The following is a 22,190-nucleotide window of genomic DNA, read 5'->3' as shown; positions in this document are numbered from 1 at the left end:
AACTTAGAGTGGAGAGAGACATAATGAGATCACGACAAAAATATTATAAGTTGGGTGAAAGGGCTCATAAAGTTTCAGCATGGCAATTAAAAACAGAACAGATTTCTTGAACAATAATTGCAACTAAGAAATCATCAGGACAGATAACTTATAAAACACAGGAAATAAATGATAACTTTAAAGAATTTATGCTAAACTGTATCATTCAGAATCTTTGAAAGATAATAATAAAATAAGAGATTATTTGAGACAAGTTAAATTACTGGTGTTAAAGGAGAATGAAAAGACTGTCTGAGAATTTTTCAGAAAATGAAGCTTATGAACCCCAATGTCTTTACAGAATAGAAAGGCACCAGATGAAGATGGTTTTCCACCAGAATCTTATGAAGTGTTTAAGGAGTTATTAATACCTGTATTGATGGAGGTATTAGATCAAATGAAAGAGGTTAATGATTTACCAGAATCTTTTAAAATAGCATTAATAACTGTAATTCAAAAAAAGGGAAAGATTGTTTACATACTTCTTCATACAGATCAATATCATTATTGAATACAGACTATAAAATTGTATCAAAATTGTTAGCTAATGCATTAGTTAAATTTTTGGCAAAATTAATAAATTTATATCAAATAGAAAAGAGCAGATAATAGTTAAATTTTTAAGTTTGATAAATATAGCACAAAATAGGAAGACTCACATGGTAGGGATAGCATTAGATGCCGAGAAAGCATTTGATCGATTGGAATGGGATTTTTTTTTTATTTGAAACACTTAATGCTTTTGTGATTTCAAATCCTTTTTATAAATTGGATAAAGATATTGTATAATCAACCAAAAGGCAAAAGTGATTACGAATAAACAAATCTCACAACCTTTTTTGCTAGAAAGGTCTTCTAGACAAGGATCCCCATTATCACCCTTTTTATTTGCATTAGCGATTGAGCCATTGGCAGAAGTAATTAAAAGTGACAATGAAATGAAAGGGTTTGAAGTAGGTAAAAGGAACAGAAAGTTAGTTTATTTGCTGATGATGTTCTAGAATATTTAATGAGACCAGAAATATCTTTAAATAAGTTGAATGAAAGATTAAAAGAATATGGGTTTGTATCGGGTTATAAAGTTAATAAAGTTGGTGTGGATCCTTGATGATGGCTGCTGCTCTCCGATGGAAGTGTTCCCTGTGGATGTTCTTGATGGTGGGGATGGTTTTGTCTGTGATGTCCTGGGTGTGTCCACTACCTTTTGAAGGGCTTTACGCTCAGGGGTATTGGTGTCCCTATACTCTATACTAGAACATGATGCAGTCGGTCAGCACACTTTCCACCACACCTCTGCAGAAATTTGCCAGGGTTTCCGACGTCATATCAAAACTCCGCAAACTCCTGAAGAAGTACTGAATAAATTCCACCTTCCCCAAATTCAATGGTTTCAAGTTTCCATTCACTCTTTATAGGATTTGCTGTTGATTCCTAGTCCTGGCAGGGGGTCTGAATGTGTGGGGGCAAGGGGATTGGGGTGGAATGAAGAGGGATTAGGGTGAGGGTGAAGAGGGATGGGGTGGAGCAGAGGGGGTTAGGGTGGGATGGAGAGGGTTAGAGAGGGGTGAAGGGGTGGGGTGGTTAGGGAGGGGGTTGAGGTGGGGGTGGAGGGAGATTGGTGTATCCCTTCTTGTTTGATTCATCTCTCAGCCTCCCCCACTCCATGGAAAGCAATGCCAGCCGATCACATTTCTTCTGACAGCCCGGGGTGATGGTCAGGCCAGGGATAACTGTCTGTTGTGGGGGGTGAGCTGTGGAGGAGGGTGTCCTGGGTAGGGGGATCTGTGCAGGGGTGAGCCAGGCCCATCTTGGGAGGGAGGGTTTGTCACAGGTGGTATCCGTGGGAGGGGGGGGAATGTCAAGAAGGGTTGACTAGAGGAGTGTCCCAGGGAAAGGGTGAGATTATCCCAGTGGGGGGGGGGGGGGAGTGTCTCAGGGTGGGTATTGCAGGGGTTGTCCAGTGGGTGTTGGGGAGGGGTGTGTCCGGGGTTGGGGTGATGTCCAGGGTGGGGTGGGAATGTCCCAGGGAGGGGGTTTGCAAGGGGGATGTCCTGAGGTGGGAGGGTGTTGGCTGGGAAAGGGGAGGGATGTCCCAGGGAGGGGGTGTCCGGGGTGGGGTAGGAATGTCCTGGTGGGGTGGGAGGGGGATTGTCTGGGAAAGGGGAGGGATGTCCCAGGGAGGGGGTGTCTGGGGTTGGGGTGATGTCCAGGGTTGGGTGGGAATGTCCCAGGAGGGGGGTTGCAGGGGGGATGACCCGGGGGTGGGAGGGTGTTGGCTGGGAAAGGGGAGGGATGTCCCAGGGAGGGGGTGTCCGGGGTGGGGTAGGAATGTCCTGGTGGGGTGGGAGGGGGATTGTCTGGTTAAGGGGAGGGATGTCCCGGGGAGGGGGTGTCTGGGGTGGGGTAGGAATGTCCTGGTGGGGTGGGAGGGGGATTGTCTGGGTAAGGGGAGGGATGTCCCGGGGAGGGGGTGTCTGGGGTGGGGTAGGAATGTCCTGGTGGGGTGGGAGGGGGATTGTCTGGGTAAGGGGAGGGATATCCCGGGGAGGGGGTGTCCGGGGTGGGGTAGGAATGTCCTGGGGGGGGGGGGGGAAGAGGCTCAGGCGCCTGGCGCTGCGCACTGATTCGCCGCGGCCCCACCACATATACGGGCTGGAGCCGCCGCCGCCACTCGGGTCCCAGTCATGGAGCGGGCGCTGTTGTTGTTGTTCCTGTTGGCGGCGCGGGCGGCGGGTAAGCGGAGACCCCGGGGCGGTCAAGGTGCCCCCCCACCCACGGGCGCCAGTCCCCCACCCCCAGGGAGATCTGGGTGCCCCCAGTCCGCCCGGATCCCACCGCAGAGGCGCTCCCTCGGCGTGGCGAACCGGACGACTGATGTGAAGCCCAACCAGCCACAGGCAGAGAGGGAGCGTCGAGCAGGTGGCGGGGCGAGATGGGGGAGCGTCGCTGCCCGAAGGAGGGAGGGAGGAAGCATCGCCGTCCGAGGGAGTGTGGCAACCCGGAGGAAGGAGGGAGCGTCGCAGTCCGGTAGAGGGAGCGTCGCAATCCGGAGGAGGGCGGGAGGGAGCATCGCAGCCCGGAGGAGGAAGGAGGGAGCGTCGCAGCCCGGAGGAGGGAGGGAGGGAGCGTCGCAGCCCGGAGGAGGGCGGGAGGGAGCGTCGCAGCCCGGAGGAGGGAGGGAGGAAGCATCGCCGTCCGAGGGAGAGTGGGAGGGAGTGTAGCAACCCGGAGGAAGGAGGGAGCGTCGCAGCCCGGAGGAGGGCGGGAGGGAGCGTCGCAATCCGGAGCAGGGCGGGAGGGAGCGTCGCCGTCCGAGGGAGAGTGGGAGGGAGTGTGGCAACCCGGAGGAAGGAGGGAGCGTCGCAGCCCGGAGGAGGGAGGGAGGGAGCGTCGCAGCCCGGAGGAGAGAGCGTCGGAACCGAGGGGGAGGGGGCTGGGGGAGCCTGTCATTGAGTGACCGAAGATGGGGATGTCTCCCAACAGGTGAGAGGGACTTTCCCAGCCCTGTGCTGGGTGGAATCTGGGTTGGAAGCCCTCAGGATCCAGGACCACTCCCGGTGTGAAGCTCCCGGTGTGAACTTGAGCTCTGGGGAGAGAAATGATGGCCTGGGAACGTGCACATCATTAATGGCGTTCATTTAAATCTTTTAACCTATTGGTATTTTAAATAACAAATTGACTTCAATAGTTGTTTCAATGTTCAGAAACCCCTTGACATTTTGACAGTCAGCTAAGCTGGAGGTGTAACACTAGATCGCTATACACCACTTTGTGGATCAGTGAGACACCAGCATGACCATTTCTGGCAGGAGATCCATCTGTGGAGGGCCTTGCCTGCAGGTTGATGACTGGGGTCACAGATGTCAGAATCAGAATTTATTGTCACGGACAAGTCATGAAATTTGCCCTGCGGCAGCGTCACAGGGCAAACGTTCAGATTATAACCACCCTATACCATTACCAAGAAAAAGTAAAATTAAGTGCATGAAAAGTGAGGCAGTGTCTGGTTCATGGATCAATCAGGAATCTGATGGCAGAGGGGAAGGAGCCGTCCTTGTGCCATTGAGTACTTGTCTTTAGGCCCCTGGACCTTTTCCCGATGGTAGCAGAGTGAAGAGGGCATGGCCTGGGTGTGGGGTCTTTGAGGATAGAGGCTGATTTTTTTTAAGACATCATGTCGATGTCCTTGATGGAGTGAAGTCTGGTGCCTGTGATGTCGCAGGCCGAGTTAACAACCCTCTAGGGTTTATTCTTGTCCTGTGAGTTGGCACCTCCGTACCAATCAGTGATGCCCTCTCCACAGTACATCTGTAGTTTACAAGAGTCTTCAGTAACATACCAAATCTCCTCAAGCGCTTCACAAAGTAGAGCCACTGGCGACCCTTCTTCTTGATTGCATCAACGTGGAGGCTCCAGGACAGATTCTCAGAGATGTGAACACCCAGGAAATTGAAGTTCTTGACCCTCTCCACTACTGAGCCCTCAATGAGGACTGGGTCGTGTTTCCCTGACTTCTTCCTGGACCACAATCATCTCCTTGGTCTTGTTAAGCACAAGGTTGTTGTCTTTACACCATCCAACGAGCTGATCCATCCCCCTCCTGTGCGCTTCCTGGAAGAATTCCTGTATTTACAAAACTACTCATTAAAATTTGTGCTTTGTTTTTAAGCTGACTGTAGTAACCCTCCACACCTCAAAGATGGGTCACCAACCGATGAATTTCCGTCATCAACCTCCTTTCCTGTGGGCACGAGGATATTTTACAGCTGCAACCTGGGTTATGTACTCCAGGAGGGAAGTTCAGCCGTCATCACCTGTAATAAGAATTCAACCTGGTCATCAATGGAGACCATATGTGAGAGTAAGTGACCAGGGTAACACCCTCCACACCTTTTACAGCACAGAAACAAGCCATTCGGCCCAACCTGCCAATGGTGACCAAACTAGTCCGATATGCCTGAGTTTGGCCTACATATCTGCAACGCTTTGGGGTCCATTCTTTTGTCTAAATATTTTTTTTAATGTTGGAATTGTCCCTGTCTGTACCACCTCATTCCATCACACCCACCAGCCTCTGGCTGAAGAGGTTGGCCCTCAGATCCTGTATTAATCTTTCCACTCTCACCTTTTTATTCAGGTGTCCTGCCTCTTTTTTGCTTGTACCTGATGAAGGGCCCAGGACTGAAATGTTGGTTACCCCAGGCCTGAAACATTGGTTACCCCTTACTTCCAATGGATGTCACAGGACCTGCTAAGTTTCTCCAGCACGTTTGTGTGTTGTGTATTAAATTGATGCCTTCTAGTTTTAGACTCCCTTCTGCAGGAAGAGGTCTGTGGTTATTTACCTTATTGATGTCCCTTATCATCTTATAACACTCCAAGCTTCCCCCCTCACCTCCTAGTCTCCAGGGAGAAAAATCCTAGTCTGTCCAATATCACCGTGTAATTCAGTAGACATAAGACATAGGAGCAGAAATAGGCTATTCAGCCCATCGAGACTGCCCTGCTATTCAATCACAAACCAATCCATTTCCCCACTCAGCCCTACTGCCCGGCCTTCTCCCCATAACCTTTGATACCCTGGCTCATCAAGAACCTTTCAATCTCTGCCTTAAATACACCCAATGACCCGGCTTCCACAACCACCTGTAACAACAAATTCCACAGATTTACCACTCTCTGGCTGAAGAAATTCCTCCACATCGCAGTTCTAAGCAGACACTCTTCAATCCTAAACTTGTGCCCTTGTCCTAGACTTTCCCACCATGGGAAATGACCTTTCTATATCTACTCTGTCCACACCTTTCAACATTCGAAATATTTCAATGAGATCCCCCCTTATTTTCCTAAATTCCAACGAGTCCAGTCCAAGAGGAGTCAAATATTCCTCCTAATAGTAACACTTTCATTCCCAGAATCATCCTCATGAACCTCTTTTGAACCCTCTCCAACATCTCCCCTCATTCTTCTACACTCCAGGGAATAAGGTCCTAACCTATTTAACCTTCCCGTTACTCAGTCCCTGAAGTCCAGGCAACATCCTAGCAAATCTTCTCTGCACTCTTTCTATCTTATTGATATCCTGGAGTTAGGTGACCAAAACTGCACACAATACTCCAAATTTGGCCTCATCAATGTCTTATAAAACTTTACCATAACATCCCAACTCTTGTACTCAATACTTTGATTTATGAAGGCCAATATGCCAAAAGCTCTCTTTACAACCCTGTCTACCTGTGATGCCACTTTCAGGGAATTATGTATCTGTGTCCCTCAGGTCCCTCTGTTCTACTGCACTTCTCAGTGCCCTACCGTTCACCGTCTATGTCCTACCTTGGTTTGTCCTTCCAAAATACAACTCCTCACACTTGTCTGCATTAAGTTCCATCTGCCATTTTTCAGCCCATTTTACCAGCTGGTCCAGATCCCTCTACAAGCTTTGAAACCCTTCACTGTCCAAAATGCCTCCAATCTTAGTGTCATCTGCAAACTTGTTGATCCAGTTTACCACATTATCATCCAGATCATTGATACAAATAACAATGGTCCCAGCACCGATCTCTGAGACCCGCCACTAGTCACAGGCCTCCAGTCTTGTGCAAGTTTTTAAAAATGTCCCAGTCTTCTATCTTCCCACTAATTTTTGCTTCCTTGACTGCCCTCTCTCTTGCTTTCATTTTGGCTTTGAGTTCCCTTGTCAGCCACAGTTGTGACCTTTCTCCATTTGAATATTTCTTGGTCTGTATTTATCCTGCACCTTCCACATTTCTAGCAGAAACTCCACCCATTGCTGCTCTGCTGCCTTCCCGACAAGTGCCCCCTTCCAGTCTACTTTGGCCAGTTCCTCTCTTATACCACTGAAATACTGACACATCCGACTTTAGTCACTCCTTGCTCAATCTCAAATTGAACTAAATCGTATTGTGATCACTGCACCTTCCCCCCCCCCCCCATGGTTTATTTGTTTTAAGCTCTCTAATCACCTCTGTTCATTACACAACATCCAGTGCAGTCCAGCTGATCCTCATGGGCTCATCAACAAACTGCTCTATAAGCCATCCTGTAGGCTTTCTACAAATTCTCTCTCTTGAGATCCACTCGCAACCTGGTTTTCCTAATCTACTTGTTTTTTTCTGCTGGGCTTTAAGCTGGAGGGGTCTTGAGTTAGAATAAGCCGGAATAGGCCCTACCCTCGTCAACCACTTTTGTTACATCCTCAATGAATTCTACACCAAACATTGTGCCAAACTAAACTAGATCTCCTCTACTTCCACATGATCCATGGCGTCCATTCTCTGCATAATCCACGTGCCTCTCTTCATTATTATCATCCCACAACCCCTGCTGCCTTGCAGGTTTTGTCTCTTCATGCAAAGGCTAGGAGAAGGTAACTCTGACTTCAAATCCCTGGGCTCGGCTCGCCCAGTCATCAGTACCTGGAAAGGGCCCCAGCTATGGGCAAATAGCACAAGTCAGTCTGGCAGCAGGGGCTGGCAACTGTGACAGAGCACAGGGAACATTTTCCATAGCGGTCTGCAGCAGCAAACTAGGTGGGCGAAGGATCCGTAAGGACAACGGCCAGCGAGCACGGTCTTGGAACAAACCACTGCGGGGCAATCCGGCGTCACTCTGGCTGTCGTGCCTCACACTCTGCCAGGCCCAGTGGCATGGGACCCAGAAGGAGGCATTTCTCCTGGGCAAGCACTCACCTCCAAGTCCTTGCCCTGGCACATGGTGCCTAAAGCTCCATGGAAAACAGAACAAAAGTTCTGTGAGGACAGAAGAGCTACCAAGACATTGTGTTCATCTTCGCTCGCAAAGGGATGGGCCATGAGAGAGAGAGAACCATTTACAGCACAGAAACAGGCTGTTTGGCCTTTCTAGTCCATGCCAAACAATTTCTCCCACCTAGTCCCACTGACCCACATTTGGACCATAACCCTCCACACCTCTCCCATCTATATACCTATCCAACCTTTTCTTAAATATTAACATTGATCCTGCTTCGACCACCACTGCCAAAGTTCATTTACTATGTGGCAGGAGTCGATTCTGGCCATTTATACCCGTGCCATCCAATTACACCCAATTAATCTACAACCCCACACTTTGGAGGGTGGGAGGAGACCAGAGCAACTGTGGGAATCCTACGGAGGGACATTGTTGGATTTGAACCTGGATTATAATATTCTCCCAGAATCACAGTGCGGCTTTCGCGCTAACAGAGGAACCACTGACATGGTCTTTGCCCTCAGACAGCTCCAAGAAAAGTGTAGAGAACAAAACAAAGGACTCTACATCACCTTTGTTGACCTCACCAAAGCCTTCGACACCGTGAGCAGGAAAGGGCTTTGGCAAATACTAGAGCGCATCGGATGTCCCCCAAAGTTCCTCAACATGATTATCCAACTGCACGAAAACCAACAAGGTCGGGTCAGATACAGCAATGAGCTCTCTGAACCCTTCTCCATTAACAATGGCGTGAAGCAAGGCTGTGTTCTCGCACCAACCCTCTTTTCAATCTTCTTCAGCATGATGCTGAACCAAGCCATGAAAGACCCCAACAATGAAGACGCTGTTTACATCCGGTACCGCACGGATGGCAGTCTCTTCAATCTGAGGCGCCTGCAAGCTCACACCAAGACACAAGAGAAACTTGTCCGTGAACTACTCTTTGCAGATGATGCCGCTTTAGTTGCCCATTCAGAGCCAGCTCTTCAGCGCTTGACGTCCTGCTTTGCGGAAACTGCCAAAATGTTTGGCCTGGAAGTCAGCCTGAAGAAAACTGAGGTCCTCCATCAGCCAGCTCCCCACCATGACTACCAGCCCCCCCACATCTCCATCGGGCACACAAAACTCAAAACGGTCAACCAGTTTACCTATCTCGGCTGCACCATTTCATCAGATGCAAGGATCGACAATGAGATAGACAACAGACTCGCCAAGGCAAATAGCGCCTTTGGAAGACTACACAAAAGAGTCTGGAAAAACAACCAACTGAAAAACCTCACAAAGATAAGCGTATACAGAGCCGTTGTCATACCCACACTCCTGTTCGGCTCCGAATCATGGGTCCTCTACCGGCACCACCTACGGCTCCTAGAACGCTTCCACCAGCGTTGTCTCCGCTCCATCCTCAACATCCATTGGAGCGCTCACACCCCTAACGTCGAGGTACTCGAGATGGCAGAGGTCGACAGCATCGAGTCCACGCTGCTGAAGATCCAGCTGCGCTGGATGGGTCACGTCTCCAGAATGGAGGACCATCGCCTTCCCAAGATCGTATTATATGGCGAGCTCTCCACTGGCCACCGTGACAGAGGTGCACCAAAGAAAAGGTACAAGGACTGCCTAAAGAAATCTCTTGGTGCCTGCCACATTGACCACCGCCAGTGGGCTGATAACGCCTCAAACCGTGCATCTTGGCGCCTCACAGTTTGGCGGGCAGCAGCCTCCTTTGAAGAAGACCGCAGAGCCCACCTCACTGACAAAAGGCAAAGGAGGAAAAACCCAACACCCAACCCCAACCAACCAATTTTCCCTTGCAACCGCTGCAATCGTGTCTGCCTGTCCCGCATCGGACTGGTCAGCCACAAACGAGCCTGCAGCTGACGTGGACTTTTTACCCCCTCCATAAATCTTCGTCCGCGAAGCCAAGCCAAAGTTAATCGGTGCATAACAGTGTGACACTAACTGTGTGATAATCAGTGAGTATTATTTGCTTGTTTCGATGGCTTTAGTTAGTTGCCTCTCTTTCTCCTTTCTAAGATGTGAGCCGGCCCTAGCGTGTGCCCCACTCTCCGTAACCGTAGTCAGACTGGAAACATCGATCTTCACATTGCAAGATTCCTCAAATGCTTCACAGTGACCTCGAGCAGTCTCTTCAAATATCAATGATGCAGCAGCTCAGGACATTCCAGACCACGCCTATGGCTCTGGAAAACTCTCGACTGCCATTCCTGTTCCCACTGCCCAGAAACCTTGCCTCTCTTGCTTCTCCAATTCCAGACAGTGGAGTAGAAGTGAAGGAGCAATGGTTAAAAGACTTCAAGATATAGGAGCAGAGGAAGACCACTTGGCCCATCGAGTCTGTTCCACTATTCCAACATGAGCTGATCCATTCTCCCACTCAGCTCCACTCCCCTCCCTTGATACCCTGACAATTTAGATACCTATCAATCTTAAGTAAAAACACAAAGTGGTGGAGAAGCTCAACAGGTCAAATAGTGTCCTTTATGTAACAAAGGTAAAGATAAAGAACTGACATTATGGGCTTGAGGCCTTCATCAAAATATGAGAAAGTGCCGCCAAGCATCTGAATAAAAGAGTAAGGGAGGGTGGTAAGGCAGGAGATGATAGGTTGAAAAAAGAGAAATCTCTGCCTTAAATACACCCAATGACCTGGATTTCACAGCCTGCTATGGCAGCAAATTCCAAAGTTTCACCACTCTCTGGATAAAGAAATTCCTCCGCATCTCTATTTTAAATGGGTGCCCAACAAAGCTGAAGTTGTGCCCTCTTGTCCTAGACCACCCTACCATGGGAAACAATTTTGCCACATCTACTCTGTCCAGGCCTTTCAATATTCAAAATGCTTCTATGAGGCTCCCCCCTTATTCTTCTGAACTCCAAGAGCTGTCAAATGTTCCTAATAAGCTTATTCCTTCATTCCAGAATCTCCTCACCAACATCATCACAACCTTTTTTAAACGAGGAGCCCAAAACTGTACCCCATACTACAAGTGAGGCCTCACTGGTGTCTTATAAAGCCTCAACATCACATCCCTGCTCTTTTATCCAATTCGTCTAGATATTGAATGTCACCATTCCGTTTGCCTTCTTCACCACCGACTCAACCTTTAGGGTCTCCTGCACTAGGACTCCCAAGTCCATACAAAAGTCCAAATTTTGAATTTTCACCCATCCTAATAATAGTCGGCTCTTTTATTCCTTCCACCAAAGTGCACGACCGGACACTTTCCAACATTGTATTTCATTGGGCCACCTCTTTGCCCATTCTCCTAATCCAGGTCTCTCTGCAGCCTCCCCATTTCTTCCCCACGACCTGCCCCTTCACCTACCTTAGCCACAAATCCATTATTTCCTTAATCCAGATCATTAACATACCATGTAAAAAAAAGTGGCCCCAATATCGACCCCTGCGGACACCACTAGTCACAGGTATCCACCCAGAATAGGATCCCTTTCTTCCCACTCTCAGTTTCCTGCCAATCAGCTAATGCTCTACCCATGCTAGTACCTTTCCAATTTGCAGTGAGCTCAAAAGTTGGTGTTGTGGATTGTGAGGACTTACTGTATATGATCAGAGCACAAAATGACCATCTTCTACAAGAGGGTCTAACCATCTACTCTCAACGTATCATCTCCTCAGAGTCTCTCAACATCCTGGGGTCAATATTGATCAGAAACATGGCTACAGAAGTCGGTCAGAGACTGGGGATCCTGTAATGAGAAATGGTCCAAAGCCTTTGCACCATCCACCGTGTCCAAGAGTGTGGCAGAACCCTCATCACCTGCCTGGATGAGTTTTCTTGGCCCAGCAGCACTCAGTCCTGTGACCAGGGCCACCAACCATTTCTAAAATGCTGAGCAAGTAGTTGTCCAGGATTCCTGGACAACCCCTCCCAGCTCATATCAACCTCACCGGGGAATACCTCCCTCACTCCTCTTCCTCAGGGTAGTTAAGTGGAGGATGAAATGCAGGCTTCATCAGTAAAAGACACATAATGAATATTGATTTTTTTTTAATATAGCTGTCTGGAAAAATCACTCAGTAATTTGTAACTTTTGTTCTTCCTCCAGAAATGGACTGTGGCGAACCAGATCAGATTGAACATGGATTTTACGAGACAACATCTTCTACCTTTGGAAGTTTAGTTGTTTATCATTGTGTTAAGGGGTGAGTCTGCATTATGTTCTCCTGAATGACAGGATGTTTCTGGTCTTGTGACTGAACATTTACAATGCTCCAGCATTTACTACGGGTTTAACGTGAGATTGAGAGGGGGATTTAATACTTCTCACACTCAGGCGTGTGTCGCTAGGGAATGGCTGTGTCGCAGCAGATGAGCCAAGATCTGAGCAGGAGGTCGGTCTACGGGAGAAGGTCGACATCCTGAAAGAGTATTCAGAGGGGAAGCACTGGGTTTAGTGAGTCAAAACTCATCCTGAAACAGCACACAAAGTGCTGGAGGAGCCCAACAGGTCACGCAGCATCCATGGACAGCAATAGACCGTCAACGATTCATTGCTGAGGAAGAGCTCGGGCCTGGAACTGACTGTCGGGCACATTGGAACGTGTCCCAGCCGCCCAACCCCCAGAATTCTCACACCGAACACCCACGCGACATCACTAAAGAAGAAATTGCTTCTTCTGTTATAGCACCAGCAATCGGGAGCGGGGTTCTAATCCTGTGCTGTCTGTAAAGAGTTTGTTCGCTCTCCCCATGTCTGCATGGGGTTTTCCCTGGGGGCTCCGTTTTCCTCCCAATCTTCAAAATGTACCAGGGATTGCAGAGTTAATTCGGTGTAATTGGGAGGCACGGGCTTGTGGACCAAAATGGCCTGTTACCGCGCTAAATGTCTAAATTTTTTAAAATTAAATAAAATTTAAACCTCCCTTATTACGATTGGATCTCACCTTTGAACTACTCAGATCTCAGTTCTGGGACAGGATGGCGATTGTTAATGCCACCCAATATTCTGCTGATAGTTTTTCAGATGTACAGAGAACCATTACCCCTGGCCTGCAGACGTTCACAGTAACCTCCTGCTCCTCTTTCAGGTTTATGTTTTTTTTAAACTTTCCAGATACAAGATGACAGGAAGAAGCTTGGGCTTATGCAGTTCCAGAGGCTGGACTGGCCACTCGCCAAACTGCAAGGGTAAGATGGGGTCCGATACATTCTAATCTGGCCTTTTGGCCATAAGTAGGACAGGGGAATGGCACGATGATTGCTCCTCTGGGCCAAATGCTCTCCTGAGACATGGCAATTCTGACTCCATGTGCAAACTATTTAGGGTTAATTACCTGTTCTAATGTTTGCCATTAGCTGCTCTGCTCAGCATACACAGTTTGTCTGGCTGAAGGGTGAGGCTGTTTTCTTGATTTGAGTTTCACACACCAAATGGTGTCATTCAGCCCACTGTCCACACCAATCCAAGTTGACTGCCTGAGCAAGTCCCACTTGCCTGTACTCAGCCCATATCCCTCTAAACCTTTCCTATCTGTGAATCTAAATGTCATTTAAACATTGGAACTGTCCCTGTCACTTCCTCTGCTAGGTTGTCCTGTTACCCATTACCACAGCTCTCTACCATTCTCCTTTGCCTGGCCCTCATCAATCCTCTTGGTCACCTCATTCAAAAACTCAATTTCCTACACACAAGCCATGAACTGAAACCCAACTCTACCTCACTGCCAATCTTCACCATTTTCCTGGCCAAGAGACATTGCTGCTTTCATACTGTTGTAAATAAAGTCTGCATTAAAATAACTCTAAAGCACTTTTACATCTCTGAAAGAAGAAGGTTTGCTTCCTCCGTGCTACCACTGGGAACCCTGGAGACAACTTTCATAAATTGTCTTGTATTAAACAGTAGGAGTCTCTGGTAATAAGTTGCCTTAATTTTGTCCCCTTGTACTAAAGTTTAACAGATATCCAAGCAACATCTATTATCCTTTCGAAGACCTGGTGTATTTAATACCTAAATTTACTTTGAGTGTAGCACCATCCAGTCGTGAATCTGTGGAATTCTCTACTGAAGGAAGTCATGGAGGCTGCCTCATTGAATATAGAACATGTAACATTACAGCACCCTACAGGCTTTTTGACCCATGATGTTGCACTGATCTACATATACCTAAAAATACTAAACTCTCCCTACCCTGTAACCCTCTATTTTTCTTCCATCCATGTGCCTGTCTAAGGGTATCTTAAATGCCCTTAATGTTTCAGCCTCCACCACCACCCCTGACAAGGCAGTCCAAACACCCACAACTCTCTGTGTAAAGAAAACTTAACCCTGATGTCTCCCCTAAACTTCCTTCCCTTCACTTTGTACATGTTCTCTGGTGTTTGCTATTCCTGCCCTGGAAAAAAACTGCTGTCTGTTCACCCTGTCTATGCCTCTCATAATCTCGTTGACCTCTATTAAGTCTCCTCTCACCCTTCTTTGCTCCAAAGAGAAAAGGCCCAGCTCTGCTGACCTTGTCTTATAAGCCTCATTTCCCAGTCCAGGCAACATCCTGGTAAATCTCCTTTCACCCTCTTCATTGCTCCTATAATGAGGTGACTAGACTGAACATGATACCTTAAGTTGATCTCACCAGAGATTTGTAGTGTTGCAACATGACTTTTTGACTTGAACTCATTCCCCCTATTAATGAATCCCAGCATCCTATAGGCCTTCTCAACTATCCTATCAATCTGCACGACAACCTTTAGAGATCTATGGGTTTTGACCCCAAAGTCCCTCTGTTCATCAACACTGTTAAGTATATGACCATTAACCCTGTACTCAGCCTTCAGGTTTAACCTTCCAAAATGCATCACCTTCCATCTGCCACTTTTCTGCCCATCTCTGCATCCTGTCTATATCCTTTTGTAACCTTTGACAACCTTCAGTTCCATCCACAATTCATTCAACCTTCGTATCATCTGCAAATTTAATGATCCATCCTTCCACCTCTTCATCCAGCTCATTTATAAAGATCACAAACAACAGGGGTCCCAGAACAGATCCCTGTGGATCTCCATTAGTCTCTCATCTCCGTGCAGAATACTTTCTGTCCACACAAATACTCTCTGCTTTATACAGTCCAGTCTACTCAAGGATAGTCAGCATGGCTTTGTGAAGGGAAGATCATGCTTCATGAGTCTAATTGAGTTTTTTGAGGAGGTAACAAAAGAAATTGATGAGGGTCGGGCAGATGTAGTTGACATGGATTTTAGCAAGTGAGTCCCCCACGAGAGACTCATCCAGAAAGTCATGAGGTTCGTGATCAGTGGAACCTTGGCTGTGTGGATAAAAAAATTGGCTAGTAGGAAGAAAGCAGAGAGTAGTAGTGGAAGGAAAGTATTCTGCCTGGAGGTCAGTGACTAGTGGAGGGGCCGCAGAGATCTGTTCTGGGACCCCTGCTCTTTGTGATTTTTATAAATGATCTGGATGAAGAGGTGGAAGGATAATGGATGATACAAAGGTTGGAGGAGTTGTGGATAGAACTGAAGGTTGTTGAAGGTGACAAGAGGATATGGACAAGATGCAGAGTTGAGCAAAAAAAGTGGCAGATGAAGTTCAATCCGGATAAGCATGAGGTGATGGATTTTGGAAAGACTAACCAGAAGGCTTAGTACAGGGTTATTGGTCAGTTATTTAAGTGTGGATGAATAGAGGAACCTTGGGGTCCAAATCCATACATCCTTCAAGGTCGCCGCACAGGTTGATAGGATCATTAAGGTCTATGGATGCTGGGCTTCATTAATGGGGGATTGAGTTCAGGAGTAGAGAGGTCATGTTGCATCTCTATAAATCTGTTGCAAGACCACAGTTAGAGTGTTATGTTCCGTTCTGGTCACCTCATTACAGGAAGGATGTGAAGCTATGGAGAGAGGGCAGAGGAGATTGACCAGGATGTTGCCTGGATTGGAAAATAAGTCTTAATAGAACTTCGACTTTTCTGTTTGAAGCGTAGCAGGATGAGAGGAGACGATAGAGGTCTACAAGGTTATGATAGGGTGGACATCCAGCACCTATTTCCTAGGGAAATGCCTTGCCGGGGATGGTGGAGGAGGCTGAAGTATTATGGGCAATTAAGAGACTCTTATACAGGAATATGGATTGAAGAAAAATAGAGGGTTTATGGGGTAAGGAGGGTTTACTACTTTTTAAAAGGAATATATGGGTCAGCACAACATTGGAGGGCCGAAGGGCCTGGACTGTGCTGCAGTGTTCTATCTTTTAATATCTCCCATCTGTATTCCTCAAGAAGAAGGATGTGGAGGACAGTGGGTTCAGTGAGGAATACATAGATAATCAGGAGCACATTAATGTTAAGATGATGGAATGGGACACAGAAGAGGTGATCAAACCCCAGGGTTGTTGAAATCCATCCCAAGTTGCTAATGTGAAGGAAGGGAGGAGACAGCAGGATCCTGACTGAGAGTTTTACTCATTTGTTATTCAGAGGTATTGTAGGTTGAGGGTTGGAATGTAAAAGTTGGACTGTTAAGAGACATCTTTACAAAACATTTAGTTCTGGTCTTCAGACAACAGAAAGGTGCTGCAGAAAGCATAGATTTTTGCCAGGAGGTTGCCTGGATTGGAAGTCCTTAATTCTGAAGAGAGATTAAATAGGCTGGACTAGTTTTCCCTGGAGTGTAGGAGGCTGAGTGGATATAAAATTATGAAGCTTAGGGCAGATGGCCAAGAGGGCATGGGTTTAAGATGAGAGGAAGGAATTTGAAAGGGGATGTGACTGGCAAGTTTTTTTTATACAATGTGGTGGATCTTGGGAGCTTGTTGCCAAAGAAGGTCATGGAATCAAAGGAAATTATTATGTTTGAGATAAGACAGTAAAACAGGCAAGGAAGAGAAGGGTATGGTGGTTCGGCAGGCAAATGGGGTTAGTGTAAAAATATACTAATCGATGGGGTGCAAGGGGAATAAGAGGGAAAGAGCATGAACACTTTTTGGAAATAAATTCCACGATTGTGTTTCAGATCATGAACTGACGATAATATTTTTGAATTCTTTCTGCAGAACATTCTACACGTCAAATTTTCACTGAATTGATTGGATTAGGACATCATCTCATCACCAAGGAAGAAAGTATCATCAAACTGTACTACCATCTGCTTGAAAACGAACGGGAACTTCTTAGAATGAAAGAGACACTTATTAAAAAAGCAGAGAAGTACGTTGATGAATATGACTTTTAAAAGTTTCTATTTTGTTCAGAATTGAAGCATTGTATTAGGTTGAATGCTTTACGATGGCAGTGGTGATGTGTTCAATGTAGAGCTGACAGAAGATGTTGTTGCATGCTCATTTGTGGTATTTGAGAATCGCTTGTAGTTTTGAAGAATCTAATAAAAATTGTTTTGGGTTTGATATCAGAGCTCTGAAGGCATACATTCTGCCAGCTGTAATTTCACTGAAGCATTTCTCTTGGGGTGGACTGGAATGGGTCACCTTGCAAATGGCGCAAGATTTCAGCTCTGTTGCTTCTCCCACCCAGAAATCTCCACACTCAATTAGTTTTCGTACAGAAGGCCTGGGGACCAGCACAATCTACCCACCTCAAATTGCCATGGAAGCTGGGTGAGCCACTTCTCCCTCTTTATGACGCTCCTTCATTTCAAGAAGTGCATGAGTGTAATAGCTGAGGAAGGCTATTCAAGCCAGCAATCCCAGAGATGGATGATTTCATTCTCAGAAGGATCCTTGTTGTCTGACAGAACTGTGACAATGTAGCCCTTGGACCATCTATTTATCTGAACATAAAGCTCTGGTTTTGAACTCGACACCTCTACTGCTCACATAATTGAGCCAAGGTAACTCCTCCAGTCACAAAGCCTCCATGATCCGACACCTTGAGTTGTGTAGAAATCCCTAAACATGCAAAATCTCTGGTCAATATCGATCTTGAAAGGTGTGGGTTAGCTAAGGGTGGGTAGAAAGGTGTGGGTTAGCTAAGGGTGGGTAGAAAGGTGTGGGTTACCTAAGGGTGGGTAGAAAGGTGTGGGTTAGCTAAGGGCGGGTAGAAAGGTGTGGGTTAGCTAAGGGCGGGTAGAAAGGTGTGGGTTAGCTAAGGGCGGGTAGAAAAGCGTGGGTTAGCTAAGGGTGGGTAGAAAGGTGTGGGTTAGCTAAGGGTGGGTAGAAAGGTGTGAGTTAGCTAAGGGTGGGTAGAAAGGTGTGGGTTAGCTAAGGGTGGGTAGAAAGGTGTGGGTTAGCTAAGGGCGGGTAGAAAGGTGTGGGTTAGCTAAGGGCGGGTAGAAAGGTGTGGGTTAGCTAAGGGCGGGTAGAAAGGTGTGGGTTAGCTAAGGGTGGGTAGAAAGGTGTGGGTTAGCTAAGGGTGGGTAGAAAGGTGTGAGTTAGCTAAGGGTGGGTAGAAAGGTGTGAGTTAGCTAAGGGTGGGTAGAAAGGTGTGGGTTAGCTAAGGGTGGGTAGAAAGGTGTGGGTTACCTAAGGGTGGGTAGAAAGGTGTGGGTTAGCTAAGTGTGGGTAGAAAGATGTGAGTTAGCTAAGGGTGGGTAGAAAGGTGTGGGTTAGCTAAGGGTGGGTAGAAAGGTGTGGGTTACCTAAGGGTGGGTAGAAAGGTGTGGGTTAGCTAAGGGTGGGTAGAAAGGTGTGGGTTAGCTAAGGGTGGGTAGAAAGGTATGGGTTACCTAAGGGTGGGTAGAAAGGTGTGGGTTAGCTAAGGGTGGGTAGAAAGGTGTGGGTTAGCTAAGGGTGGGTAGAAAGGTGTGGGTTACCTAAGGGTGGGTAGAAAGGTGTGGGTTAGCTAAGGGTGGGTAGAAAGGTGTGGGTTAGCTAAGGGTGGGTAGAAAGGTGTGAGTTAGCTAAGGGTGGGTAAAAAGGTGTGGGTTAGCTAAGGGTGGGTAGAAAGGTGTGGGTTAGCTAAGGGTGGGTAGAAAGGTGTGGGTTAGCTAAGGGCGGGTAGCCACAGGAACAGGCGGTGGGTTAGCTAAGGGTGAATAGAAAGGTGTGGGTTAGCTAAGTGTGGGTAGAAAGGTGTGAGTTACCTAAGGGTGGGTAGAAAGGTGTGGGTTAGCTAAGGGTGGGTAGAAAGGTGTGGGTTAGCTAAGGGTGGGTAGAAAGGTGTGGGTTAGCTAAGGGTGGGTAGAAAGGTGTGGGTTAGCTAAGGGTGGGTAGAAAGGTGTGGGTTAGCTAAGGGTGGGTAGAAAGGTGTGGGTTAGCTAAGGGTGGGTAGAAAGGTGTGGGTTAGCTAAGGGTGGGTATAAAGGTGTGGGTTAGCTAAGGGTGGGTAGAAAGGTGTGGGTTAGCTAAGGGTGGGTATAAAGGTGTGGGTTAGCTAAGGGTGGGTAGAAAGGTGTGGGTTAGCTAAGGGTGGGTATAAAGGTGTGGGTTAGCTAAGGGTGGGTAGAAAGGTGTGGGTTAGCTAAGGGTGGGTAGCCGCAAGAACAAAGCTGAAAGATTTCCTCCTGGAGCTTCTGAACATCTTCCAAGATACCCTACCTCCCCATCCAGGCCTTGGAGAAGAGACATCTCTTCAAAAACCGGAGACAGTTCTTTTCCCTGTATCCGCTGCCCAAGGAGGAGCACAGTGCAAGTTCCCAGACGTACCAGGAGCTGCTGAGCAGAAACAATAGCCAGGGAAGCAAGGGCCCTGCCCACAGCATATGCACTGTTCCTACTTCTTACCCTGAAACATGGTGACGTAGATCACTGTGTCTGCAAAACAAAAACTCCAGTTTGGGTTTGGAGTGGTTTAACTCAGCAACAAGCACAAAATGGGAGCAGTGCAGTTAACCTGGACAAAAGCATCTCCCAACTCTCTGTCATGTGCCAGATGTTGACCTTAAAGGTGGCATTTCCACAACATCCAGAAATCCGTTGCCTACGGAGTTTGGGAGTACTCGCATTCTGGTTGATATGATGCAGGTCAGGGCTCTCACAGGGAGTGTACTTCATGCATGGATTTGAATTCCACAGTGTTGCTGTTAGGTAGAGATCCCAGACATGATGGAGCATGTATTGTAATCAGCAAGTGGACACCGAGAGCAGCAGCTGATGTCCATTTCCACTGAGAACCTCATCTCCTCAGAGATAGAAAAGTCACTTGTGTATATAGTACTGTCCTCTGTGTGGCAGTGTCTTCTAAAGTTGTCCCACCAGGAAAGGCAGGTTAGCTTTAAGCACAGGTTTACATGCTCTTCAAAAGGCCCCACGTTAATCTGGTCCAGGACGTACACATTTGTTTGCATTTGTAAAGCACTATTTCCCATGCACAAAGCCATGCTGACGATCCCCAATCAGTCCTCGTCCATCTAAATGCTGGTGGAACCTCAGCATGTCATCCAGTAACTACCCATCATAGACATCATTCTTACTGGCCTTTAGTTCCCTGGCTTATCCTTGAAGTCCTTTTTATATAAGAGCACATCATTAGCCACCCTCCAATCTTCCAAGACCCTCTGTAGCTATCAATGGTGCAAGTGCCTCTATCAGGGCCCCAGAAATTTTCCCCCCTAGCTTCCCTAATGTCATTGGTCAATGATCTAACATGCTTTAAGACTGTTTGCACCTCAACAACAGGATGTCATCTGATGAGACCTTTACTTTTGACTTAAACTACTGCTGTGTGGAATACAAGGTCTTCCCTACAAGGAGAGGTAGGATTGTGTGGGTTTATTCCCACTGGAATGCAGGAGGCCCAAGGGTGATGTTATATATACGGAGGATATGATCTGGATGCATCAAGTCCGACTACATGTGCCAAAGGTTACTCAAACAGAGAAAGTTAGACTTAAAAGGGGTGATCAATCTTGCAAAGTCACTGGAAATCGCCCTCTGCAATGCGGAAGCGTATTCTCCGAACAGGCCCACACAAGGGTTGCCACCCCGGGATGTTGGTCTACAGGTCACCAGTCTGCTTCTGCGCCTTATTAATAAGCCCACCACAGCTGCCGTTTCCCAGGAGCACCCAAAGTGCTACTTCTGCAGCCAGGCAACCCCCCCTCCCAAAGAAAACACTGCCCGGCAAGAGATACAACATGCTCCATGTGCAGGAAGAAGGGCCACTACACAAGAGGGTGCCGATCATAGCCCTCCAGCCCCAGCCCCACCACATGAGCGGCATGGCAGCTGCCATCTTGGATGTCAGCACCTTCCGGGAATGACCACGCCACGATATGGGGGGTACCGTCTTGGACACCCCCAAACTTCCGGGGAGACCCATGCCACCGCATGGGCACCGCCATCGTGCCCCCAGAGAGCAACTCAGCCCAGTCAGACCACGGACCGACCCTGGCTTCGGTGGTGCTGGACCAGAACACCCCTCACCAACTCGCCTGCCCCATGATGGATGTCTCCATCAATGACCAGGTGACTAAATGCTTTTTTGATAGCAGGAGTACCGAGAGCTTTATTCTTCCTGACACTGTCCAACGTTACTCCCTCGAGGAAAAACCAATTCCCTACAATGTCGCCTGAGCCTCAAAGGCTCACTCCGCAGAAATCCACAGCTCCACTACGGTGACGCTGACTGCGTGGGACACGACATATAGTGACTTTAAGCAGCTCTACATGCCGGTACTGTGGGGGATAGAATTCCAGTGCCATTTCAAGAGTGTCACTATGCAATATGAAGCCCCTCTCCCACCCCTCAAAGCCGGCAACCTACATTCCTTAATTGGCTGCTCTATTCCCCCTCCTCCCCTGCTAGCCCATCTGACATGCAGTCTCTCTACCCTCCACATCGATCCCCTGCTGCTGTCCACCTATCTCACCCCAACTGTAAGCCAGTCACCATAACAAGCAGGTGATACAGTGAGGAGGACAGGGTGTTTACAAAGGCGGAGCTACAATGACTCCTAGACGAGGGAATTATAGAGACCAGCACCAGCCCCTGGAGAGCTCAGGTAGTGGTGGTCAAGGGTGGGGGTAAACACAGAATGGTGATCGACTATGGTCAAACCATTAGTCGCTACATGCAGCTGGATGCGTAACCCCCCCCCCCCCCCCCGCCCTCGCATCGCGGATATGGTCAACCAAATCACCCAGTATCCGCCCTGAGGATCATCATTTCACAGTTTTTGAGACAGACGGCCGCCTCTACCACTTCCTCAGAGTCCCCTTCAGTGTTACCAGTGGCGTCTCCATCTTCCAATGGGAGATGGACCGGATGGTAGACCAAAATAACCTGCACGCCACCTTCTCATATCTGGATAACGTCACGATCTGCGGCCACGACCTGCAAGACCATGATGCAAACCTCCAGAAATTCCTCACCTCCGCTAAACGCCTGAATCTGACCTACAATAAGGATGTGTGTTTTCCGCACTACCCGACTGGTGATCCTTGGCTGCGATGTGGACAATGCATTGGCCCTGACCGCATGCGGTCTCTGCTAGATCTCCCCCTTCCCCACAGCCTCAAGGCCCTGA

General features: G+C 47.8%; 1 protein-coding gene across 1 annotated transcript; it reads left to right on the top strand.

Annotated features, from left to right (window-relative positions):
- The first annotated feature begins 2,649 nt into the window (after positions 1-2,649).
- Positions 2,650-17,172, top strand: LOC138762983 (complement component receptor 1-like protein). The gene is made up of 5 exons (XM_069936471.1): positions 2,650-2,772; positions 4,709-4,900; positions 11,863-11,959; positions 12,871-12,944; positions 16,822-17,172. Exons 1-5 carry the CDS (start codon positions 2,724-2,726, stop codon positions 16,998-17,000), a joined length of 591 nt encoding a protein of 196 aa, XP_069792572.1. The 5' UTR covers positions 2,650-2,723; the 3' UTR covers positions 17,001-17,172.
- The last annotated feature ends 5,018 nt before the right edge of the window (positions 17,173-22,190 follow it).

The sequence above is a fragment of the Narcine bancroftii genome, chromosome 5 (genome assembly GCF_036971445.1).
Source record: "Narcine bancroftii isolate sNarBan1 chromosome 5, sNarBan1.hap1, whole genome shotgun sequence".
In the NCBI taxonomy this organism is placed as follows: Eukaryota; Metazoa; Chordata; class Chondrichthyes; order Torpediniformes; family Narcinidae; genus Narcine; species Narcine bancroftii.
This window is presented reverse-complemented; position numbering and strand designations above follow the sequence as displayed.